The sequence below is a fragment of the Nerophis lumbriciformis genome, linkage group LG26, assembly GCF_033978685.3.
Source record: "Nerophis lumbriciformis linkage group LG26, RoL_Nlum_v2.1, whole genome shotgun sequence".
Lineage (NCBI taxonomy): Eukaryota > Metazoa > Chordata > Actinopteri > Syngnathiformes > Syngnathidae > Nerophis > Nerophis lumbriciformis.
Window position 1 is genome coordinate 37,059,379 of NC_084573.2, and position 19,813 is coordinate 37,079,191.

The 19,813-nt window shown below is 43.7% G+C and overlaps 1 protein-coding gene across 1 annotated transcript in view; it reads left to right on the top strand.

The window, feature by feature from the left end:
* The first annotated feature begins 15,045 nt into the window (after positions 1 to 15,045).
* Positions 15,046 to 19,813, top strand: part of parp1 (poly (ADP-ribose) polymerase 1) — a 40,672-nt gene continuing 35,904 nt past the window's right edge. Inside the window, exons 1-3 of the mRNA XM_061986940.2 lie at positions 15,046 to 15,257; positions 17,819 to 17,984; positions 18,082 to 18,197. Of these exons, the coding sequence (XP_061842924.1) occupies positions 15,135 to 15,257; positions 17,819 to 17,984; positions 18,082 to 18,197 (405 nt within the window). The 5' untranslated portion in view covers positions 15,046 to 15,134. The remainder of the gene's footprint in view (positions 15,258 to 17,818; positions 17,985 to 18,081; positions 18,198 to 19,813) is intronic.

Genomic DNA, 19,813 nt, shown 5'->3' on the forward strand with positions numbered 1-19,813 from the left:
TTCTGGGTGTTGTTGATAAACGGCTTTGGCTTTGCATAGTAGAGTTTTAACTTGCACTTACAGATGTAGCGACCAACTGCAGTTACTGACAGTGGTTCTCTGAAGTGTTCCTGAGCCCATGTGGTGATATCCTTTACACACCGATGCCGCTTTTTGATGCAGCACCGCCTGAGGGCTCGAAGGTCCGTAATATCATCGCTTACGTGCAGTGATTTCTCCAGATTCTCTGAACCCTTTGATGATATTAAGGAACCTAGATGGTGAAATCCCTCAATTCCTTGCAATAGCTGGTTGAGAAATGTTGTTCTTAAACAATTTGCTCAGGCATTTGTTGACAAAGTGGTGACCCTCGCCCCGTCCTTGTTTGTGAACCATTAGCTGGTTGCCTCAACAACCCACTAGTCTTCCTGGGGTCCACAATTCAATACAAGTACAAGTAAGACTCTCACTATTATGTTGGATCCACTATGGACTGGACTCTCACTATTATGTTAGATCCACTATGGACTGGACTCTTACTATTATGTTAGATCCACTATGGACTGGACTCTCACAATATTATGTGAGATCCACTATGGACTGGACTCTCACTATTATGTTAGATCCACTATGGACTGGACTCTCACTATTATGCTAGATCCACTATGGACTGGACTCTTACTATTATGTTAGATCCACTATGGACTGGACTCTTACTATTATGTTAGATCCACTATGGACTGGACTCTCACTATTATGCTAGATCCACTATGGACTGGACTCTTACTATTATGTTAGATCCACTATGGACTGGACTCTTACTATTATGTTAGATCCACTATGGACTGAACTCTCACTATTATGTTAGATCCACTATGGACTGGACTCTCACTATTATGTTAGATCCACTATGGACTGGACTCTTACTATTATGTTAGATCCACTATGGACTGAACTCTCACTATTATGCTAGATCCACTATGGACTGGACTCTTACTATTATGTTAGATCCACTATGGACTGAACTCTCACTATTATGTTAGATCCACTATGGACTGAACTCTCATTATTATGTTAGATCCACTATGGACTGAACTCTCATTATTATGTTAGACCCACTATGGACTGGACTCTCACTATTATGTTAGATCCACTATGGACTGGACTCTCACTATTATGCTAGATCCACTATGGACTGGACTCTTACTATTATGTTAGATCCACTATGGACTGGACTCTTACTATTATGTTGGATCCACTATGGACTGGACTCTTACTATTATGTTGGATCCACTATGGACTGGACTCTCACAATATTATGTGAGATCCACTATGGACTGGACTCTCACAATATTATGTGAGATCCACTATGGACTGGACTCTCACTATTATGTTAGATCCACTATGGACTGAACTCTCACTATTATGCTAGATCCACTATGGACTGGACTCTTACTATTATGTTAGATCCACTATGGACTGAACTCTCACTATTATGTTAGATCCACTATGGACTGAACTCTCATTATTATGCTAGATCCACTATGGACTGGACTCTTACTATTATGTTAGATCCACTATGGACTGGACTCTTACTATTATGTTAGATCCACTATGGACTGGACTCTCACTATTATGCTAGATCCACTATGGACTGGACTCTTACTATTATGTTAGATCCACTATGGACTGGACTCTCACACTATTATGTTAGATCCACTATGGACTGGACTCTCACTATTATGTTAGATCCACTATGGACTGGACTTTCACAATATTATGTTAGATCCACTATGGACTGAACTCTCACTATTATGCTAGATCCACTATGGACTGGACTCTTACTATTATGTTAGATCCACTATAGACTGGACTCTCACTATTATGTTAGATCCACTATGGACTGGACTCTCACTATTATGTTAGATCCACTATGGACTGGACTCTCACACTATTATGTTAGATCCACTATGGACTGGACTCTCACTATTATGTTAGATCCACTATGGACTGGACTCTCACAATATTATGTCAGACCCACTCGACATCCATTGCATTCGGTCTCCCCTAGAGGGGGGGGGGTTACCCACATATGCGGTCCTCTCCAAGGTTTCTCATAGTCATTCACATCGACGTCCCACTGGGGTGAGTTTTTCCTTGCCCTTATGTGGGCTCTGTACCGAGGATGTCGTTGTGGCTTGTGCAGCCCTTTGAGACACTTGTGATTTAGGGCTATATAAATAAACATTGATTGATTGATTGAAAAGCATATAATTATAACTACACAATACAGGAAAAAAATACAAAATAAAAGCATCAATAAGAAAACAAGCAAACAATTTAGAGTCACAGAATAATAATTACCATATAAATATAACTACACAATATAAAACCAAACAAATCATCAACAAGCAAACAAATTTAAAGACTCAGATAAAATATTACTTTCTTTTTAAAAACCTGTTTACTTTTAATGCCGGTGAGAATTTGAGGCAGGTTATTCCTGATCTATAAATAAAAGATTTTCGCAAAGCCTTCTTCCTGGGACGAGGGAGTACAAAATGCCCCTCACTGGACGCCCTGGTATTGTGATTATGTATAGTGCTACTGTGAACTATTTGGGCCATGAGAAAAGCAGGAGTTTTACTACCGGTTACTGAATTACGGTTATGGAAGCTTGCTTTTATACCCAATCATGGCACCCACCTGTTCCCAATTAGCCTGTTCACCTGTGCAATGTTCCAAATACCGTATTTTCCGCACCATAAGGCGCCCTGGGTTACAAGCCGCGCCTTCAATGAACGGCATATTTCAAAACTTTGTCCACCTATAAGCCGCCCCGTGTTATAAGCCGCATCTAACTGCGCTAAAGGAATGTCAAAAAAACAGTCAGATAGGTCAGTCAAACTTTAATAATATATTAAAAACCAGCGTGATGTGGGCGCGCATGGAGTCGTATATCAACATGGACGGAGCTGCGTGAAAAAAGCCACCCGGCCTCTTCGCGTAAACTTACCTTAACCACTCGCTCATCTTTTCTTCATCCATCCATCCCTTCGAGTTAGCTTTTATGATGACGCCGGCTGGAAAGGTCTCTTTTGGCAAGGTCTTCCTTTTGAATATCACCATGGGTGGAAGTTTCTGGCCATTAGCATGGCAAGCTAGAACCACAGTGAAGGACGACTTCTCATTCCCTGTGGTGCGAATATTCACCGTACGTGCTCCCGTTGTATCCACAGTGCGGTTCACAGGAATATCAAAAGTCAGTGGAACCTCGTCCATGTTGATAATGTTCTCTGGCCGGATCTTTTTTTTCAGCTATCTTGTTTTTACAATATGCACGGAAAGTAGCCAGCTTTTCTTGAAAGTCTTTAGGCAGTTGCTGTGAAATAGTAGTCCGTGTGCGGATGGAGAGATTGCGTCTTTTCATGAACCGGATCCCTGTCGCTTAGTAGGAGCCATTTTGTGGTCTTTACAGATGTAAACACACAAAGGAAATGAAACGTACGGTAATATCCGCGCGCTTTTTCTTCTTCTACGCGGGCGGGTGGTTGCTTACAGTAGAAGAAAAAGCGCTTCCTGTTCTATGGGGGCGGGTGCTTACCTTGGCGGTTGCTTGCGTAGAAGAAGAAGCACTTCCTCTTCTACGGGGAAAAAAGATGGCGGCTGTTTACCGTAGTTGCGAGACCGAAACTTTATGAAAATGAATCTTAATATTAATCCATATATAAAGCGCACCGGGTTAAAAGCCGCACTGTCAGCTTTTGAGTAAATTTGTGGTTTTTAGGTGCGGCTAATAGTGCGGAAAATACGGTAAGTGTTTGATGAGCAGTCCTCAACTTTATCAGTCTTTTTTGCCACTTGTGCCAGCTTTTTTGAAACATGCTGCAGGCATCAAATTCCAAATGAGCTAATATTTGCAAAAAATAACAAAAGTTTTCCAGTTGGAACGTTAAATATCTTGTCTTTGCAGTCTATTCAATTGAATATAAGTTGAAAAAGGATTTGTTGTATTCTCTTTTTATTTACCATTTACACAACGTGACAGCTTCACTGCTTTTGGGTTTTTGTACACTTTGAAGAGATGTTACGTAATATTGAAATAATTTGATCGTTTTAAATACCACAAATCAATTGAAAGGCCAATAATCCTGCAGCAGGATCTGCGATAAGCCAAAAACACACTTTACCTCAAAGCAAGCTATCACCTCTCATAGATTTCCAATGACCTCAGTGTTTTATTTTTTTTTAAATGTTTTATTCTCTATTTCTACATCAGCTTTTTTGTATCTCTGTTTTTTGTCTTTGCTGTTTTGTCGGATTATCTCACGTTTTCTACAACCCTTTTTGGCCGTGATATTCAGGGTAGAAAAAAACCCAAATGTCAGAAAAATCTAATTTCCCTCTGTGTAATTGGTTGACAAGACTCTGCAACATCGCGTGGACATCGGGGGCGGTACCTCTGGATTGGCAGACCGGGGTGGTGGTTCCTCTCTTTAAGAAGGGGAACCGGAGGGTGTGTTCCAACTATCGTGGGATCACACTCCTCAGCCTTCCCGGTAAGGTCTATTCAGGTGTACTGGAGAGGAGGCTACGCCGGATAGTCGAACCTCGGATTCAGGAGGAACAGTGTGGTTTTCGTCCTGGTCGTGGAACTGTGGACCAGCTCTATACTCTGGGCAGGGTCCTTGAGGGTGCATGGGAGTTTGCCCAACCAGTCTACATGTGTTTTGTGGACTTGGAGAAGGCATTCGACCGTGTACCCCGGGAAGTCCTGTGGGGAGTGCTCAGAGAGTATGGGGTAACGGACTGTCTTATTGTGGCGGTTCGCTCCCTGTATGATCAGTGTCAGAGCTTGGTCCGCATTGCCGGCAGTAAGTCGGACACGTTTCCAGTGAGGGTTGGACTCCGCCAGGGCTGCCCTTTGTCACCGATTCTGTTCATAACCTTTATGGACAGAATTTCTAGGCGCAGTCAAGGCGTTGAGGGGATCTGGTTTGGTGGCTGCAGGATTAGGTCTCTGCTTTTTGCAGATGATGTGGTCCTGATGGCTTCATCTGGCCAAGATCTTCAGCTCTCACTGGATCGGTTCGCAGCCGAGTGTGAAGCGACTGGGATGGGAATCAGCACCTCCAAATCCGAGTCCATGGTTCTCGCCCGGAAAAGGGTGGAGTGCCATCTCCGGGTTGGGGAGGAGATCTTGCCCCAAGTGGAGGAGTTCAAGTACCTCGGAGTCTTGTTCACGAGTGAGGGAAGAGTGGATCGTGAGATCGACAGGCGGATCGGTGCGGCGTCTTCAGTAATGCGGACGCTGTATCGATCCGTTGTGGTGAAGAAGGAGCTGAGCCAGAAGGCAAAGCTCTCGATTTACCGGTCGATCTACGTTCCCATCCTCACCTATGGTCATGAGCTTTGGGTCATGACCGAAAGGACAAGATCACGGGTACAAGCGGCCGAAATGAGTTTCCTCCGCCGGGTGGCGGGGCTCTCCCTTAGAGATAGGGTGAGAAGCTCTGTCATCCGGGGGGGAGCTCAAAGTAAAGCCGCTGCTCCTCCATATCGAGAGGAGCCAGATGAGGTGGTTCGGGCATCTGGTCAGGATGCCACCCGAACGCCTCCCTCGGGAGGTGTTTCGGGCACGTCCGACCGGTAGGAGGCCACGGGGAAGACCCAGGACATGTTGGGAAGACTATGTCTCCCGGCTGGCCTGGGAACGCCTCGGGATCCCCCGGGAGGAGCTGGACGAAGTGGCTGGGGAGAGGAAAGTCTGGGCTTCCCTGCTTAGGCTGCTGCCCCCGCGACCCGACCTCGGATAAGCGGAAGAAGATGGATGGATGGATGGATGGATAATTTAAAATATCAATTCAAGAGCACAGAAAGTTGCTTCTCAATAAATGACGGACAGTTATTTGTATGAAAAGGAGCCTTTACATAGTTTACTGACTCTAAGGCAGGGGTGCACTTTACGTCGATCGCGAGCTACCGGTGTGTCAGTCGATCGCCTGTGTTGCGTTTGGACCAGTTGTTCCTCCCAGGGAATTCAAGTTTATGGTTGTCGCTCCTAAGCTCTTTACGACACTTAAAGCTGAGTAAAAGAACCACCAGAGACAGAATAGGTATTTTGTAATATATTTGCAAAGCTTTGTAAATATAAATGAGACCAGTCCAGCATAGAACATTCAATCACGCAGCTAAGATGGTCTCTCCTAAAAAAATGGAAACCTTCTCTTCTATACATACTTGCCAACCCTCCCGAATTTTCCGGGAGACTCCCGAAATTCAGCGCCTCTCCCGAAAACCTCCCGGGACAAATATTTTCCCGAAAATCTCCCGATTTTCAGCCGGAGCTGGAGGCCACGCCCCCTCCAGCAACATGCGGACCTGAGTGAGGACAGCCTTTTCTTTATGACGGGCGGACAACAGGGTGACAAGAACTAAATCATCCAGACTAGAGATAAATGGTATTATTATGTTTATCTTACCTAAAAATAAATATATTTATTAATTAAAAAGTTTACTATATTTTGCTAAAAACATCAAAATTAATTGTATTTTTTTCTTTTTTTTTCTGACTCCTTATTACATCCAGCCTTAGAATTATACATTAAAATAAACATATTTGAAATAATTAATTTTAAATTATCATAATAATTCATTTAAAATGACCATATTTAATTATTAAAATAATTGCTTGTTTATCAACAACTTTAGCATTTTATTCATTACATTTTGAAGCTCTCAGAAGCCAAGTTATGTTATATTCCTTAATATTTATTTATGCAAGTTTGAAGTATCAATTATCTAAACACAGTTTTGTTTGCACATTTTCAGGATGTATATATATATATATATATATATATATATATATATATATATATATATATATATATATATATATATATATATATATATATATATATATATATGTCTTAATAAGGTTATCCAAAAAATAGTGCTCGATACCGTAGTAGAGCGCAATATATGTATGTGTGGGAAAAAAAATCACACAAATGGACACAAATTCCTCAATCTGATTGACAAACACTTTCCCAAAGACAACACCCTAAGAAAAGTATTCAACAAGAACAACATTAAATTGAGCTACAGCTGCATGAACAATATACGACAAATCATCTCAAACCACAACAAAACAATTGCAAATGAGCCGTCGGCCCCCAGACAGAGCGACTCCAAAACCAACAAAGGCTGTAACTGTCGAAAGAAACCTGATTGCCCTCTCAACGGGGGGTGCTTACAAACATCAGTTGTCTACCAATCTAAGGTAATACGCAAGGACATTAACACATCCGACACATATGTAGGATTAACCGAGGGAGAATTCAAAACCAGATGGAACAATCACAAGGCTTCTTTCAGGAACAAAAACCTGCGAAATACCACAGAACTCAGCAAACACATTTGGGACCTCAAAGACAATAATGTTGAATATTCAATAACATGGCAAATTCTTGCATCCAGCACACCTTACAATAGTGGTAATAAAAGATGCAACCTATGCTTGAAAGAGAAACTGTTTATTATTTACCGTCCAGACCTGTCATCCCTCAACAAGCGCAGCGAAATTGTAACAGCATGCCGCCATAGACGGAAACACCTCCTAGGTAACACATGAGCCAATCACCACGCCCCTAGGCCAGCCTGTACCCACCCACTCTGTGCCCTATATAAACCATGGTATGCGAATGCTCCCATTAAAATCTCCTGATGATTGAGGGTACCCCCCCTCATGAAACAGGCCTGTAGAGATGAAATAGTCTTGTGATTTTTTTTCCCCACACATACATATATATATATATATATATATATATATATATATATATATATATATATATATATATGTATGAAATACTTGACTTGGTGAATTCTAGCTGTCAATATACTCCTCCCCTCTTAACCACGACCCCGCCCTCAACCACGCCCCTGTTCCACACCTGACCACGCCCCCACCCCACCCCACCTCCCGAAATCGGAGGTCTCAAGGTTGGCAAGTATGCTTCTATAAAGTCTCTCTCCCTCCCACCCTCGCTGTCTTGTCTTTCCAGCCCAAACACATGCCCATTGTCCTCCGCACCTGGACATAAGAAGAGATAAAAGAAGGAGTATCTCTCCTCCTTACATTCCATATTCAAGGTTAGCACACAGTATTTGCAGACAACCAAAAGACCACAATTGGAAGAAAAACACCAGCTGTTTTGTAATATGATTATGAAATTAAAGAAGTAACACTTAAATTCGGATATATGTAAATATCTGCCTCCGACACCTGCCGGACATGAAAAAAAATAGACCTAAAAATTTGCCATCTTCAATCTTCAACAAGACGTCACTTTCGAGGGTCATGTGAGCTCATTATTAAGAAAAAACGACCGACAGGAAGGCGAGAAACACTTTTTATTCAAACAGACTGTCGAAAACTCTGAAGACCGACTGCACAGTTCCTGTCTTCACAATAAAAGTGCTGCTTCTCCCTGCCTGCGCTAACAAAATAAGAGTCTCAGAAAGTATTTCTTGTAAAGTGTATAGAAACGAGTGTGGAAGCTGGACAAATAAGATGCCAAAAAGCAACCACTTTCATGTGGTATTAGACAGAAAGGAGGACTTTTTTTCTCCTCCATTCAAAAATGCGGGACGTTAACATCATTACTGTCTGATTCCAATCAATGCAAGTCATCACAATCAGGTAATACACCAACTTATATTCTTGTCTTCATGAAAGAAAGGAATCTATAAACATATTTGTATTACCATTAAACACCTTTAACTTGTTCACAAAACGTCTCTTTCATAAATAAATAAATAAATATAAGTTATATATATGAATGAGGTAGATCCTGTCATGATCCGTGGTCCGGAATCATGTTTGTTTAGTTGTTTTCTGTTAGTTTTGGACTGCTTTAGTTCTTGGTTGTGCACCTGTGAGTTTGTTTTGTCACCATGGCGACTCATTAGTTCACCTGCCTCATGTGTTAGGATCACACCTGTCGCTAATCATTGTGTTCACCCGTCTCTGATTAGTGCTCGCCCGCTCACCTGCTTCCCGAGCACTAATCAGAGGCATTATTTAAGCCTGCCATTGCCGGTCAGTCGTCCTGGCGACATTACTCTGTTCTTGCTATGTGCTACTCTGATTTTGCTGTTCATGCCATTGATTCATGCTCTGCCAAGTAAGTTTTGTTTCATGTCCATAGTTTCTGCCCATGTGTTAGTTTTGTGACCTGCGGCAAGTTTTGTTCCTCCGCTGTGGGCGCCTTTTGTTTGTAACCTTTTTTGAGTAGAAATTAAATCATGATCCTACCTTCTACCGATGTCTGGTCCAGTCCGTTTGCATTCCGGGAAAACAATCCTCGCAGTAAGCTGCGTAAAAGTCCACGTCATGACAGAATGTCGCCAGCAAAAGGTTTTCCCGCAACGGACGTGGAGGAGATTGATGAAGGTACGTGGGAGGTGTTGCGCGCAATAGAGGCGGAGACTCTTCGCTATTCCCCCTTGGAGCGTCAGGACCTGATGTGGGGCCCTAACGGAAAGTTGGTCCCAATCAACTCCGTATGGCCCGAGGACATTGTCACACCTCCGCAGTACCGGACGCGTCAGCGAAGACGGAAGCCGTCCAAAAGGGCTTCACTTCGCTGCCAGGACGCGCCACTCCCTCAGACTCCTCCTCCGGTACACAGCACGCCACAAGCTGCCCAGTCTTGCCCTGATGACATCACGCCGCAGCCTGCTGATGACGTCAGGGACCAAGATTTTTTTTTTCTGAATTCTGTTTCTTTTTGTCAGCCACCCCCCAAGACTCAAGCCCCGCCCACGTCACAGACCTTTTCTTTTTGTCCGCCCACACAACCTCAGGTGGGGGATAGAAATAGACTTTTAGGACAATTTAAAGGGGAGGAGTCTACCCCCCTCCTGACCTCCCTCCACCAACCCCTAAAGACGGTTCCAGACCGCAAGGAGTGCGTCTGGTATCCGCTCCTTGAGGTGGGGGCTAGGGCCGGGGGCTGTGCTAGTGGTGTGACTCAGCTGCATCCAGCCAGGCAGCAACCTCCGGCCCGGCCACCACCACCAGTCCGTCGGCATGCCAAGCCGCAACCCCCAGCTAGGCCACCTCCACCAAGATCATGGCTAACCTCAGCTCGGGTGGGCTTGCAGACGCCACCATCATCTCCGGTGGGCCTGCAGACGCCACCATCATCTCCGGTGGGCCTGCAGACGCCACCATCATCTCCGGTGGGCCTGCAGACCCCATCCTCTTCAGCACCTGAACTTCCTGCTCCTCGGGTAGCACCAGTTCCTGTTCCTGCTCCTCGGGTAGCACCAGCACCTGTCGCTGCACCATGGCTAGCACCTGTTGCTGCACCACGGCTAGCACCTGTCGCTGCACCACGGCTAGCACCTGTCGCTGCACCACAGCTAGCACCAGTAACTGCACCACGGCTAGCACCAGTAGCAGGACCACGGTTAGCACCAGTAGTAGGACCACAGCAAGCACCTGTCGCTGCACCACGGCAAGCACCTGTCGCTGCACCACTGCAAGCACCTGTCGCTGCACCACGGCTAGCACCAGTGGCTGCACCACGGCTAGCACCAGTGGCTGCACCCACGCCTGCTTCGTCTGCTGCACCCACGCCTGCTTCCTCTGCTGCATCCATGCCTGCCTCGTCCGCTGCTTCCACGCCTGCCACGACGATGACGCGCGCAGCTTCCACACCTGCCACGACACCGCCGACGCACTCACCTCCCCGTCGACCACGGATGTGGCCGCTCCCTGGTCGTCCGCCTCGCCAAGTGCACCCACCTCCCCGTCGGCCACAGATGTGGTCGTTCCCTGGTCGCCTGCCTCGCCTGCTGCGGCGGCGTTCCACTCGCCGCCGCCACTTGACTTGTCCTCGGTGGATTCGGGGACACTTGGTCTGGCGACCCCCCCGCCAAGTCCTCCCTCCGCCCTCCCGTGACTTTTGACCATGCTTTGTTTTTGTCTTTTTTTTTTTGGACATCTGGAATCTGTCCTTAGGGGGGGATCTGTCATGATCTGTGGTCCGGATCATGTTTGTTTAATTATTTTCTGTTAGTTTTGGACTGCTTTAGTTCTTGGTTGTGTACCTGTGATTTTGTTTTCACCATGGCGACTCATTAGTTCACCTGCCTCATGTGTTAGGATCACACCTGTCGCTTGTGTTCACCTGTCTCTGATTAGTGCTTGCCCGCTCACCTGCTTCCCGAGCACTAATCAGAGGCATTATTTAAGCCTGCCATTGCCGGTCAGTCGTCCTGGCGACATTACTCTGTTCTTGCTATGTGCTACTCTGATTTTGCTGTTCATGCCATTGATTCATGATCTGCCAAGTAAGTTTTGTTTCATGTCCATAGTTTCTGCCCATGTGTTAGTTTTGTTACCTGCGCCAAGTTTTGTTCCTCCGCTGTGTGCGCCTTTTGTTTGTAACCTTTGTTGAGTAGAAATTAAATCATTAATGTTGATTTTTTGAAGGGACTGTAATAATGTGGTATCACTTTATTAGGGATTCTATATGCTCATAAAGTAAAAAAAAAAATTGTTTTTGTTTTTTTGTAATGAAATATGACACTAAATGGGAAATAAAGGTAGAATGAGACATATTGTTGTCATCATTCTAGGACTGTGATAATGCGGTATCACTTCATTAGGAATTATTTCTGCTAATAAAGTCAGTAATTATTTAGTTTTTTTTGTAATTTACCATAATGTAATATGACGTCAAATGCGAAATAATCAAAAGTAGAACGAGACATACAGTACAGGCCAAAAGTTTAGACACACCTTCTCATTCAATGGGTTTCTTTATTTTCAAGACTATTTACATTGCAGATTGTCACTGAAGGCATCAAAACTATGAATGAACACATGTGGAGTTATGTACTTAACAAAAAAAAAGGTGTGTGGAGGGGGGCGTGGCCTGCGGACCTGCAGCGAAGCGGGGTGTGCCAGGACCTCAGACCAAAGAGGAAAAGAACTATCCGGACTATTATAGGCGCAAAGATGAAAAGCCAGCATCTGTGATGGTATGGGGGTGTATTAGTGCCCAAGACATGGGTAACTTACACATTTGTGAAGGCACCATTAATGCTGAAAGGTACATACAGGTTTTGGAGCAAGCAACGTTATCATGGACGCCCCTGCTTATTTGAGCAAGACAATGCCAAGCCACGTGTTACAACAGCGTGGCTTCATAGTAAAAGAGTGCGGGTACTAGACTGGCCTGCCTGCAGTCCAGACCTGTCTCTTATTGAAAATGTGTGGCGTAATATAAGCCTAAAATACCACAACTTAAGCTGTACATCAAGCAAGAATGGGAAATAATTCCACCTGAAAAGCTTAAAAAATGTGTCTCCTCAGTTCCCAAACGTTTACTGAGTGTTGTTAAAAGGAAAGGCCATGTAACACAGTGGTAAAAATGCCCCTGTGACAACTTTTTTGCAATGTGTTGCTGCCATTAAATTCTAAGTTTATGATTACTTGCAAGTTGGAACATTAAATATCTTGTCTTTGCAGTCTATTCAATTGAATATAAGTTGAAAATGATTTGCAAATCATTGTATTCCGTTTATATTTACATCTAACACAATTTCCCAACTCATATGGAAACGGGGTTTGTATGTATATACAGCTGTAATTCACTGAAATTCAAGTATTTCTCATATATATATATATATATATATATATATATATATATATGTATGTGTGGGGAAAAAAATCACAAGACTCCTTCATCTCTACAAGCCTGTTTCATGAGGGGGTTCCCTCAATCATCAGGAGATTTTAATGGGAGCATTCACATACCATGGTTTATATAGGGCACAGAGTGGGTGGGTACAGGCTGGCGTAGGGGCGTGGTGATTGGCTCATGTGTTACCTAGGAGGTGTTTCCGTCTGTGGCGGCATGTTGTTACAATTTCGCTGCGCTTGTTGAGGGATGACAGGTCTGGACGGTAAATAATAAACAGTTTCTCTTTCAAGCATAGGTTGCATCTTTTATTACCACTATTGTAAGGTGTGCTGGATGCAAGAATTTGCCATGTTATTGAATATTCAACATTATTGTCTTTGAGGTCCCAAATGTGTTTGCTGAGTTCTGTGGTATTCCGCAGGTTTTGGTTCCTGAAAGAAGCCTTGTGATTGTTCCATCTGGTTTTAAACTCTCCCTCGGTTAATCCTACATATGTGTCGGATGTGTTAATGTCCTTGCGTATTACCTTAGATTGGTAGACAACTGATGTTTGTAAGCACCCCCCGTTGAGAGGGCAATCAGGTTTATTTCGACAGTTACATCCTTTGTTGGTTTTGGAGTCGCTCTGTCTGGGGGCCGACGGCTCATTTGCAATTGTTTTGTTGTGGTTTGAGATGATTTGTCGTATATTGTTCATGCAGCTGTAGCTCAATTTAATGTTGTTCTTGTTGAATACTTTTCTTAGGGTGTTGTCTTTGGGAAAGTGTTTGTCAATCAGATTGAGGAATTTGTGTCCAATGTTCGTTGAGACGTTTTTGCTGTATGGGGGGTTGTACCAGATGATGTCGTTTCGTTTTTTGTTCTTTTTTGGCTGGTTTCCTGGCGTGGGTTCATAGGTGAGGGTGAAATTGTATCCGCTTTCATCAAGGGCTTTTTGGTACGGGGGGGTTGCTTGGTCAAATTCAGCTTTGCTAGATGACAGCATCGATAGCCTTTATATATATATATATATATATATATATATATATATATATATATATATATATATATATATATATATATATATATATATATATATATATATATAAGAAATACTTGAATATATATATATATATATATATATATATATATATATATATATACATATATATATATATATATATATATATATATATATATATATATATATATATATATATATATATATATATATATATATATATACATATATATATATATATATACACCCCCAGCAGGCATTTTGAATATCTCCCTAATTCTGAGGTCTCAAGGTTAGCAAGTATGCGGGCGACCCCGAAAGGGACAAGCGGTAGGAAATGGATGGATTACTTTAAATAAACGCTGGAATCGTCAACTTTTGTTTATGATTACTTGCAAATTGGAACATTAAATATCTTGTCTTTGCAGTCTATTCAATTGAATATAAGTTGAAAATGATTTGCAAATCATTGTATTCTCTTTTTATTTACCATTTACACAACGTGCCAACTTCACTGGTTTTGGGTTTTGTAAATACAATACAAAATACATAAAACAATAATAATAATAATAATAATAATAATAATAACTGGGATTTATATAGCGCTTTTCTAAGTACCCAAAGTCGCTTTACATGTAGAACCCATCATTCATTCACACCTGGTGGTGGTAAGCTACTTTCATAGCCACAGCTGCCCTGGGGTAGACTGACGATAAATAAACAATAAACTTCTCATAAGAAAATAGGTAAGTTATGATTCACATGAGATTAATAAAATTAGCAAATTTTTTCAATAGTTATAATTAATTTAATTAATAATGACACATTTCTTTGTTTCCATTCCATTTATAAGTATTTAAAGACGTATTTACTCATTTCATTTTGTCCCATTTGGCCCGCCATAGATTCTGTTCTCTGAACTCGATTAGTGCTGTCTGCAGCTGGAGCCGGTAGTCTTTTAATCGTCTATTCACTACAGATGAGTCACCGAGGCGAAATTGCGAAACTAACATTACCGAGTTGTATTCATTCACATTTGAAGGGTTTGAAATTTAAAATAACATTTACAATACAAGAACAAAAAGCCAAGCAAAAATATTGATCACTGATCATAAAACAACAGTATTGATTTTTTTTAAAATTCAGAATAATGTAAGTGTCTAAAAAGCGTTTAAATAGAGAATTTTGAGGAAATAATGTTTATGTTTACTGAATATGACACTCTTTATATCGCAGATCGCAAAACGTCAACAATAAAGCGCACATAGAGTAACAATTTTGGTTTCCCCGTGTCGGTAAACAGAAAGTGGAACGGAGTGAGCCCTCCTGTCTACATTCGGCTCCTCTGTGCGCGAAGACACGCGGGAGTCTGAGGCTCTGATTGTTGTCGCTTCGGTTGTCCTGGCGAAGTTTATCTCGTCGTTGAGAGCTTTGAAATGGCGGATTCCCAAGAAGAGAAACTGTACAAAGCAGAATATGCCAAGAGCGGCCGCGCGTCGTGCAAGAAGTGCAAACAAAACATCGAGAAAAACTCGCTGAGAATGGCCATCATGGTGCAGGTAAGGTATTAGGACAGCTAGCCAGCAAGCTAGCGTGACGCCATACTATTTTTTGGACATTATGACCTGTTTTTTTGACGATATAGTTTATACAACCTTATCAATGTCATAATATTTACTTGGATTCATTCGTGTAAAGGGAATATTTATGCAGACAAAGCCCTCGTTGGTATTTATATGGCTGCCATGAATGAGATGTCTCCATGTGGGTGTTGAACACTATCTACGTTTTATAGCACTTTTGACATCAAAAGTTGACGATTCCAGCGTTTATTTAAAGTAATCCATCCATTTCCTACCGCTTGTCCCGTTCGGGGTCGCCCGCATACTTGCTAACCTTGAGACCTCAGAATTAGGGAGATATTCAAAATGCCTGCTGGGGGTGTGTATATATATATATATATATATATATATATATATATATATATCCATCCATCCATCTTCTTCCGCTTATCCGAGGTCGGGTCGCGGGGGCAGCAGCCTAAGCAGGGAAGCCCAGACTTCCCTCTCCCCAGCCACTTCGTCCAGCTCCTCCCGGGGGATCCCGAGGCGTTCCCAGGCCAGCCGGGATATATAGTCTTCCCAACGTGTCCTGGGTCTTCCCCGTGGCCTCCTACCGGTCGGACGTGCCCTAAACACCTCCCTAGGGAGGCGTTCGGGTGGCATCCTGATTAGATGCCCGAACCACCTCATCTGGCTCCTCTCGATGTGGAGGAGCAGCGGCTTTACTTTGAGCTCCCCCCGGATGACAGAGCTTCTCACCCTATCTCTAAGGGAGAGCCCCGCCACCCGGCGGAGGAAACTCATTTGGGCCGCTTGTACCCGTGATTTTGTCCTTTCGGTCATGACCCAAAGCTCATGACCATAGCTGAGGATGGGAACGTAGATTGACCGGTAAATCGAGAGCTTTGCCTTCCGGCTCAGCTCCTTCTTCACCACAACGGATCAATACAGCGTCCGCATTACTGAAGACGCCGCACCGATCCGCCTGTCGATCTCACGATCCACTCTTCCCTCACTCGTGAACAAGACTCCGAGGTACTTGAACTCCTCCACTTGGGGCAAGATCTCCTCCCCAACCCGGAGATGGCACTCCACCCTTTTCCGGGCGAGAACCGTGGACTCGGACTTGGAGGTGCTGATTCCCATCCCAGTCGCTTCACACTCGGCTGCGAACCGATCCAGTGAGAGCTGAAGATCTTGGCCAGATGAAGCCATCAGGACCACATCATCTGCAAAAAGCAGAGACCTAATCCTGCAGCCACCAAACCAGATACCCTCAACGCCCTGACTGTGCCTAGAAATTCTGTCCATAAAGGTTATGAACAAAGGGCAGCCCTGGCGGAGACCAACCCTCACTGGAAACGGGTCCGACTTACTGCCGGCAATGCGGACTAAGCTCTGGCACTGATTATACAGGGAGCGAACCGCCACAATAAGACAGTCCGATACCCCATACTCTCCGAGCACTCCCCACAGGACTTCCCGGGGGTACACGGTCGAATGCCTTCTCCAAGTCCACAAAGCACATGTAGACTGGTTGGGCAAACGCCCATGCACCCTCAAGGACCCTGCCGAGAGTATAGAGCTGGTCCACAGTTCTACGACCAGGACGAAAACCACACTGTTCCTCCTTAATCAGAGGATCGACTATCCGGCGTAGCCTCCTCTCCAGTACACCTGAATAGACCTTACCGGGAAGGCTGAGGAGTGTGATCCCACGATAGTTGGAACACACCCTCCGGTTCCCCTTCTTAAAGAGAGGAACCACCACCCCGGTCTGCCAATCCAGAGGTACCGCCCCCGATGTCCACGCGATGTTGCAGAGTCTTTGTCAACCAAGACAGCCCCACGACATCCAGAGCCTTAAGGAACTCCGGGCGGATCTCATCCACCAGAAGAGAAGCTTTTTAACGACCTCGGCAACCTCATCCCCAGAAATAGGAGAGCCCACTACAGATTCCCCAGGCCCTGCTTCCTCATAGGAAGACGTGCTGGTAGGAATGAGAAGGTCTTCGAAGTATTCCCTCCACCGATCCACAACATCCGCAGTCGAGGTCAGCAGAAAATCGGTCAAAATAAAAATTAAAAAACCGGGCAGTAAAATTTTTTTTTTAGAAATTTAAAAAAAAATTGCGTCCGGGGGATGTGCAGGCTTCTGGAATTCCGTGTCCTTTCTGATTGCAATGCGTAAAAAGACACAAAAAGTGCGTTAACGCCAACACTGTGTAATAAATGACTAGGGAAGGTTGTTTGGATTGTGCTACAATGTAAAAGTACATTCAAGGGTCATGGATCTGATTCAATCACATTTTCCACAAAATTGCAGCAAATATATGGCACTCAGAGACCACCTGGTGGTGTGGTGCTTTATTAAACTCATGCCGTCTTGCGGGCCAAACTGAAGACGCTGGCGGGCTGTAGTTTGGACACCCCTGGTCAATACTGTGCAAACCTACTGTGATGTAATTGCTGTTGTATGGCGTTACTTTGCGATTCCCACCATTATCTGATATTCTGTATCGCAGCGGTTTAAACTCTGTTTGCTTATTCCTTGGCAGTCGCCAATGTTCGATGGCAAGGTCCCACATTGGCATCACTTCTCCTGCTTCTGGCTGAGAGCAGCAGCTCAGAGCCCCGCCGACATTGCCGGCTTTTCTGACCTCCGCTGGGAAGACCAGGAAAAGGTCAAGAGCGCCATTGATGGCGGCGGAGCAGCTACTGGAGGTTGGTGTCTCTTTCTCCAAATTCTTCATGATTTCATCAATTGTGTTTTGTTTGGGGTTTTTTTTTTTTAGTAGGGATTTATTTTTATTTTTTTTAGGAAAAGGAGAACAGAAAGGTGGCAGTAAAGAAGAGAAGACGCTGAACGGCTTTGCGGTGGAATACGCCAAATCAAATCGTAGCACTTGCAAAGGTTGCGACATGAAGATAGAAAAGGTTAGTGCACACAGAAGGACACATTTGTTCTTATTTCACAGCGCATTGTCCAGAAGAAGTAATGGACATAGAAACAAAAATAATTTCAGTGTTTCCCCCAGAAAATGTGTTAGTTAAGGTGGTGTCTCTCCAGGCAGACGGACCGGGGAAGGGGGTGGGTGGGTGTAACTTGGCCAGTCGCCATCACGTCTCTACCTCGTCGTTTTCTGCTCCATTTGCTGAATGGCGATATACGATATATGTACATCTCGATATTTTTTCCGGAAAGTAAAAACAAAACAGTCCTAGTTACCTGAGATACTAAGTATGTCATTATTATGACTTAGTAAGTCAATATTTTGACTTAGTAATTTACTAAGTCAAAATAATGACTTACTAAGTCAAAATAATGACTTACTAAGTCAAATTGACTTACTGTAAGTGAGCGTTTGCAATAAGCTTTTGGAAAAAAAGAGTTAAAAGTGGGGCCACATGCTGACGTATGCTCAACTCATCATGCTTAGTTTATTACAGCATTTGGGAAGCCGGTAGTTGATTTTATTATGTAAATGTTTTATTTTTATCAACATGTGATAGCCGAGACCCTGCAATTCAAAACTAGGCTGCTACATTACCGTATTTTCCGCACTATTAGCCGCACCTAAAAACCACAAATTTACTCAAAAGCTGACAGTGCGGCTTATAACCCGGTGCGCTTTATATATGGATTAATATTAAGATTCATTTTCATAAAGTTTCGGTCTCGCAACTACGGTAAACAGCCGCCATCTTTTTTCCCCGTAGAAGAGGAAGTGCTTCTTCTTCTACGCAAGCAACCGCCAAGGTAAGCACCGGCCCCCATAGAACAGGAAGCGCTTCTTTTTCTACTGTAAGCAACCACCCGCCCGCGTAGAAGAAGAAGAAGCGCGTGGATATTACGTTTCATTTCCTTTGTGTGTTTACATCTGTAAAGACCACAAAATGGCTACTTTCCGTGCATATTGTAAAAACAAGATAGCTGAAAAAAAGATCCGGCCAGAGAACATTATCAACATGGACGAGGTTCCACTGACTTTTGATATTCCTGTGAACCGCACTGTGGATACAACGGGAGCACGTACGGTGAATATTCGCACCACAGGGAATGAGAAGTCATCCTTCACTGTGGTTCTAACTTGCCATGCTAATGGCCAGAAACTTCCACCCATGGTGATATTCAAAAGGAAGACCTTGCCAAAAGAGACCTTTCCAGCCGGCGTCATCATAAAAGCTAACTCGAAGGGATGGATGGATGAAGAAAAGATGAGCGAGTGGTTAAGGTAAGTTTACGCGAAGAGGCCGGGTGGCTTTTTTCACGCAGCTCCGTCCATGTTGATATACGACTCCATGCGCGCCCACATCACGCTGGTTTTTAATATATTATTAAAGTTTGACTGACCTATCTGACTGTTTTTTTGACATTCCTTTAGCGCAGTTAGATGCGGCTTATAACACGGGGCGGCTTATAGGTGGACAAAGTTTTGAAATATGCCGTTCATTGAAGGCGCGGCTTATAACCCAGGGCGCCTTATGGTGCGGAAAATACGGTACTAATGATTACTGTAACTAGCTGAAAAAATAGTACAATAGCAATAGAA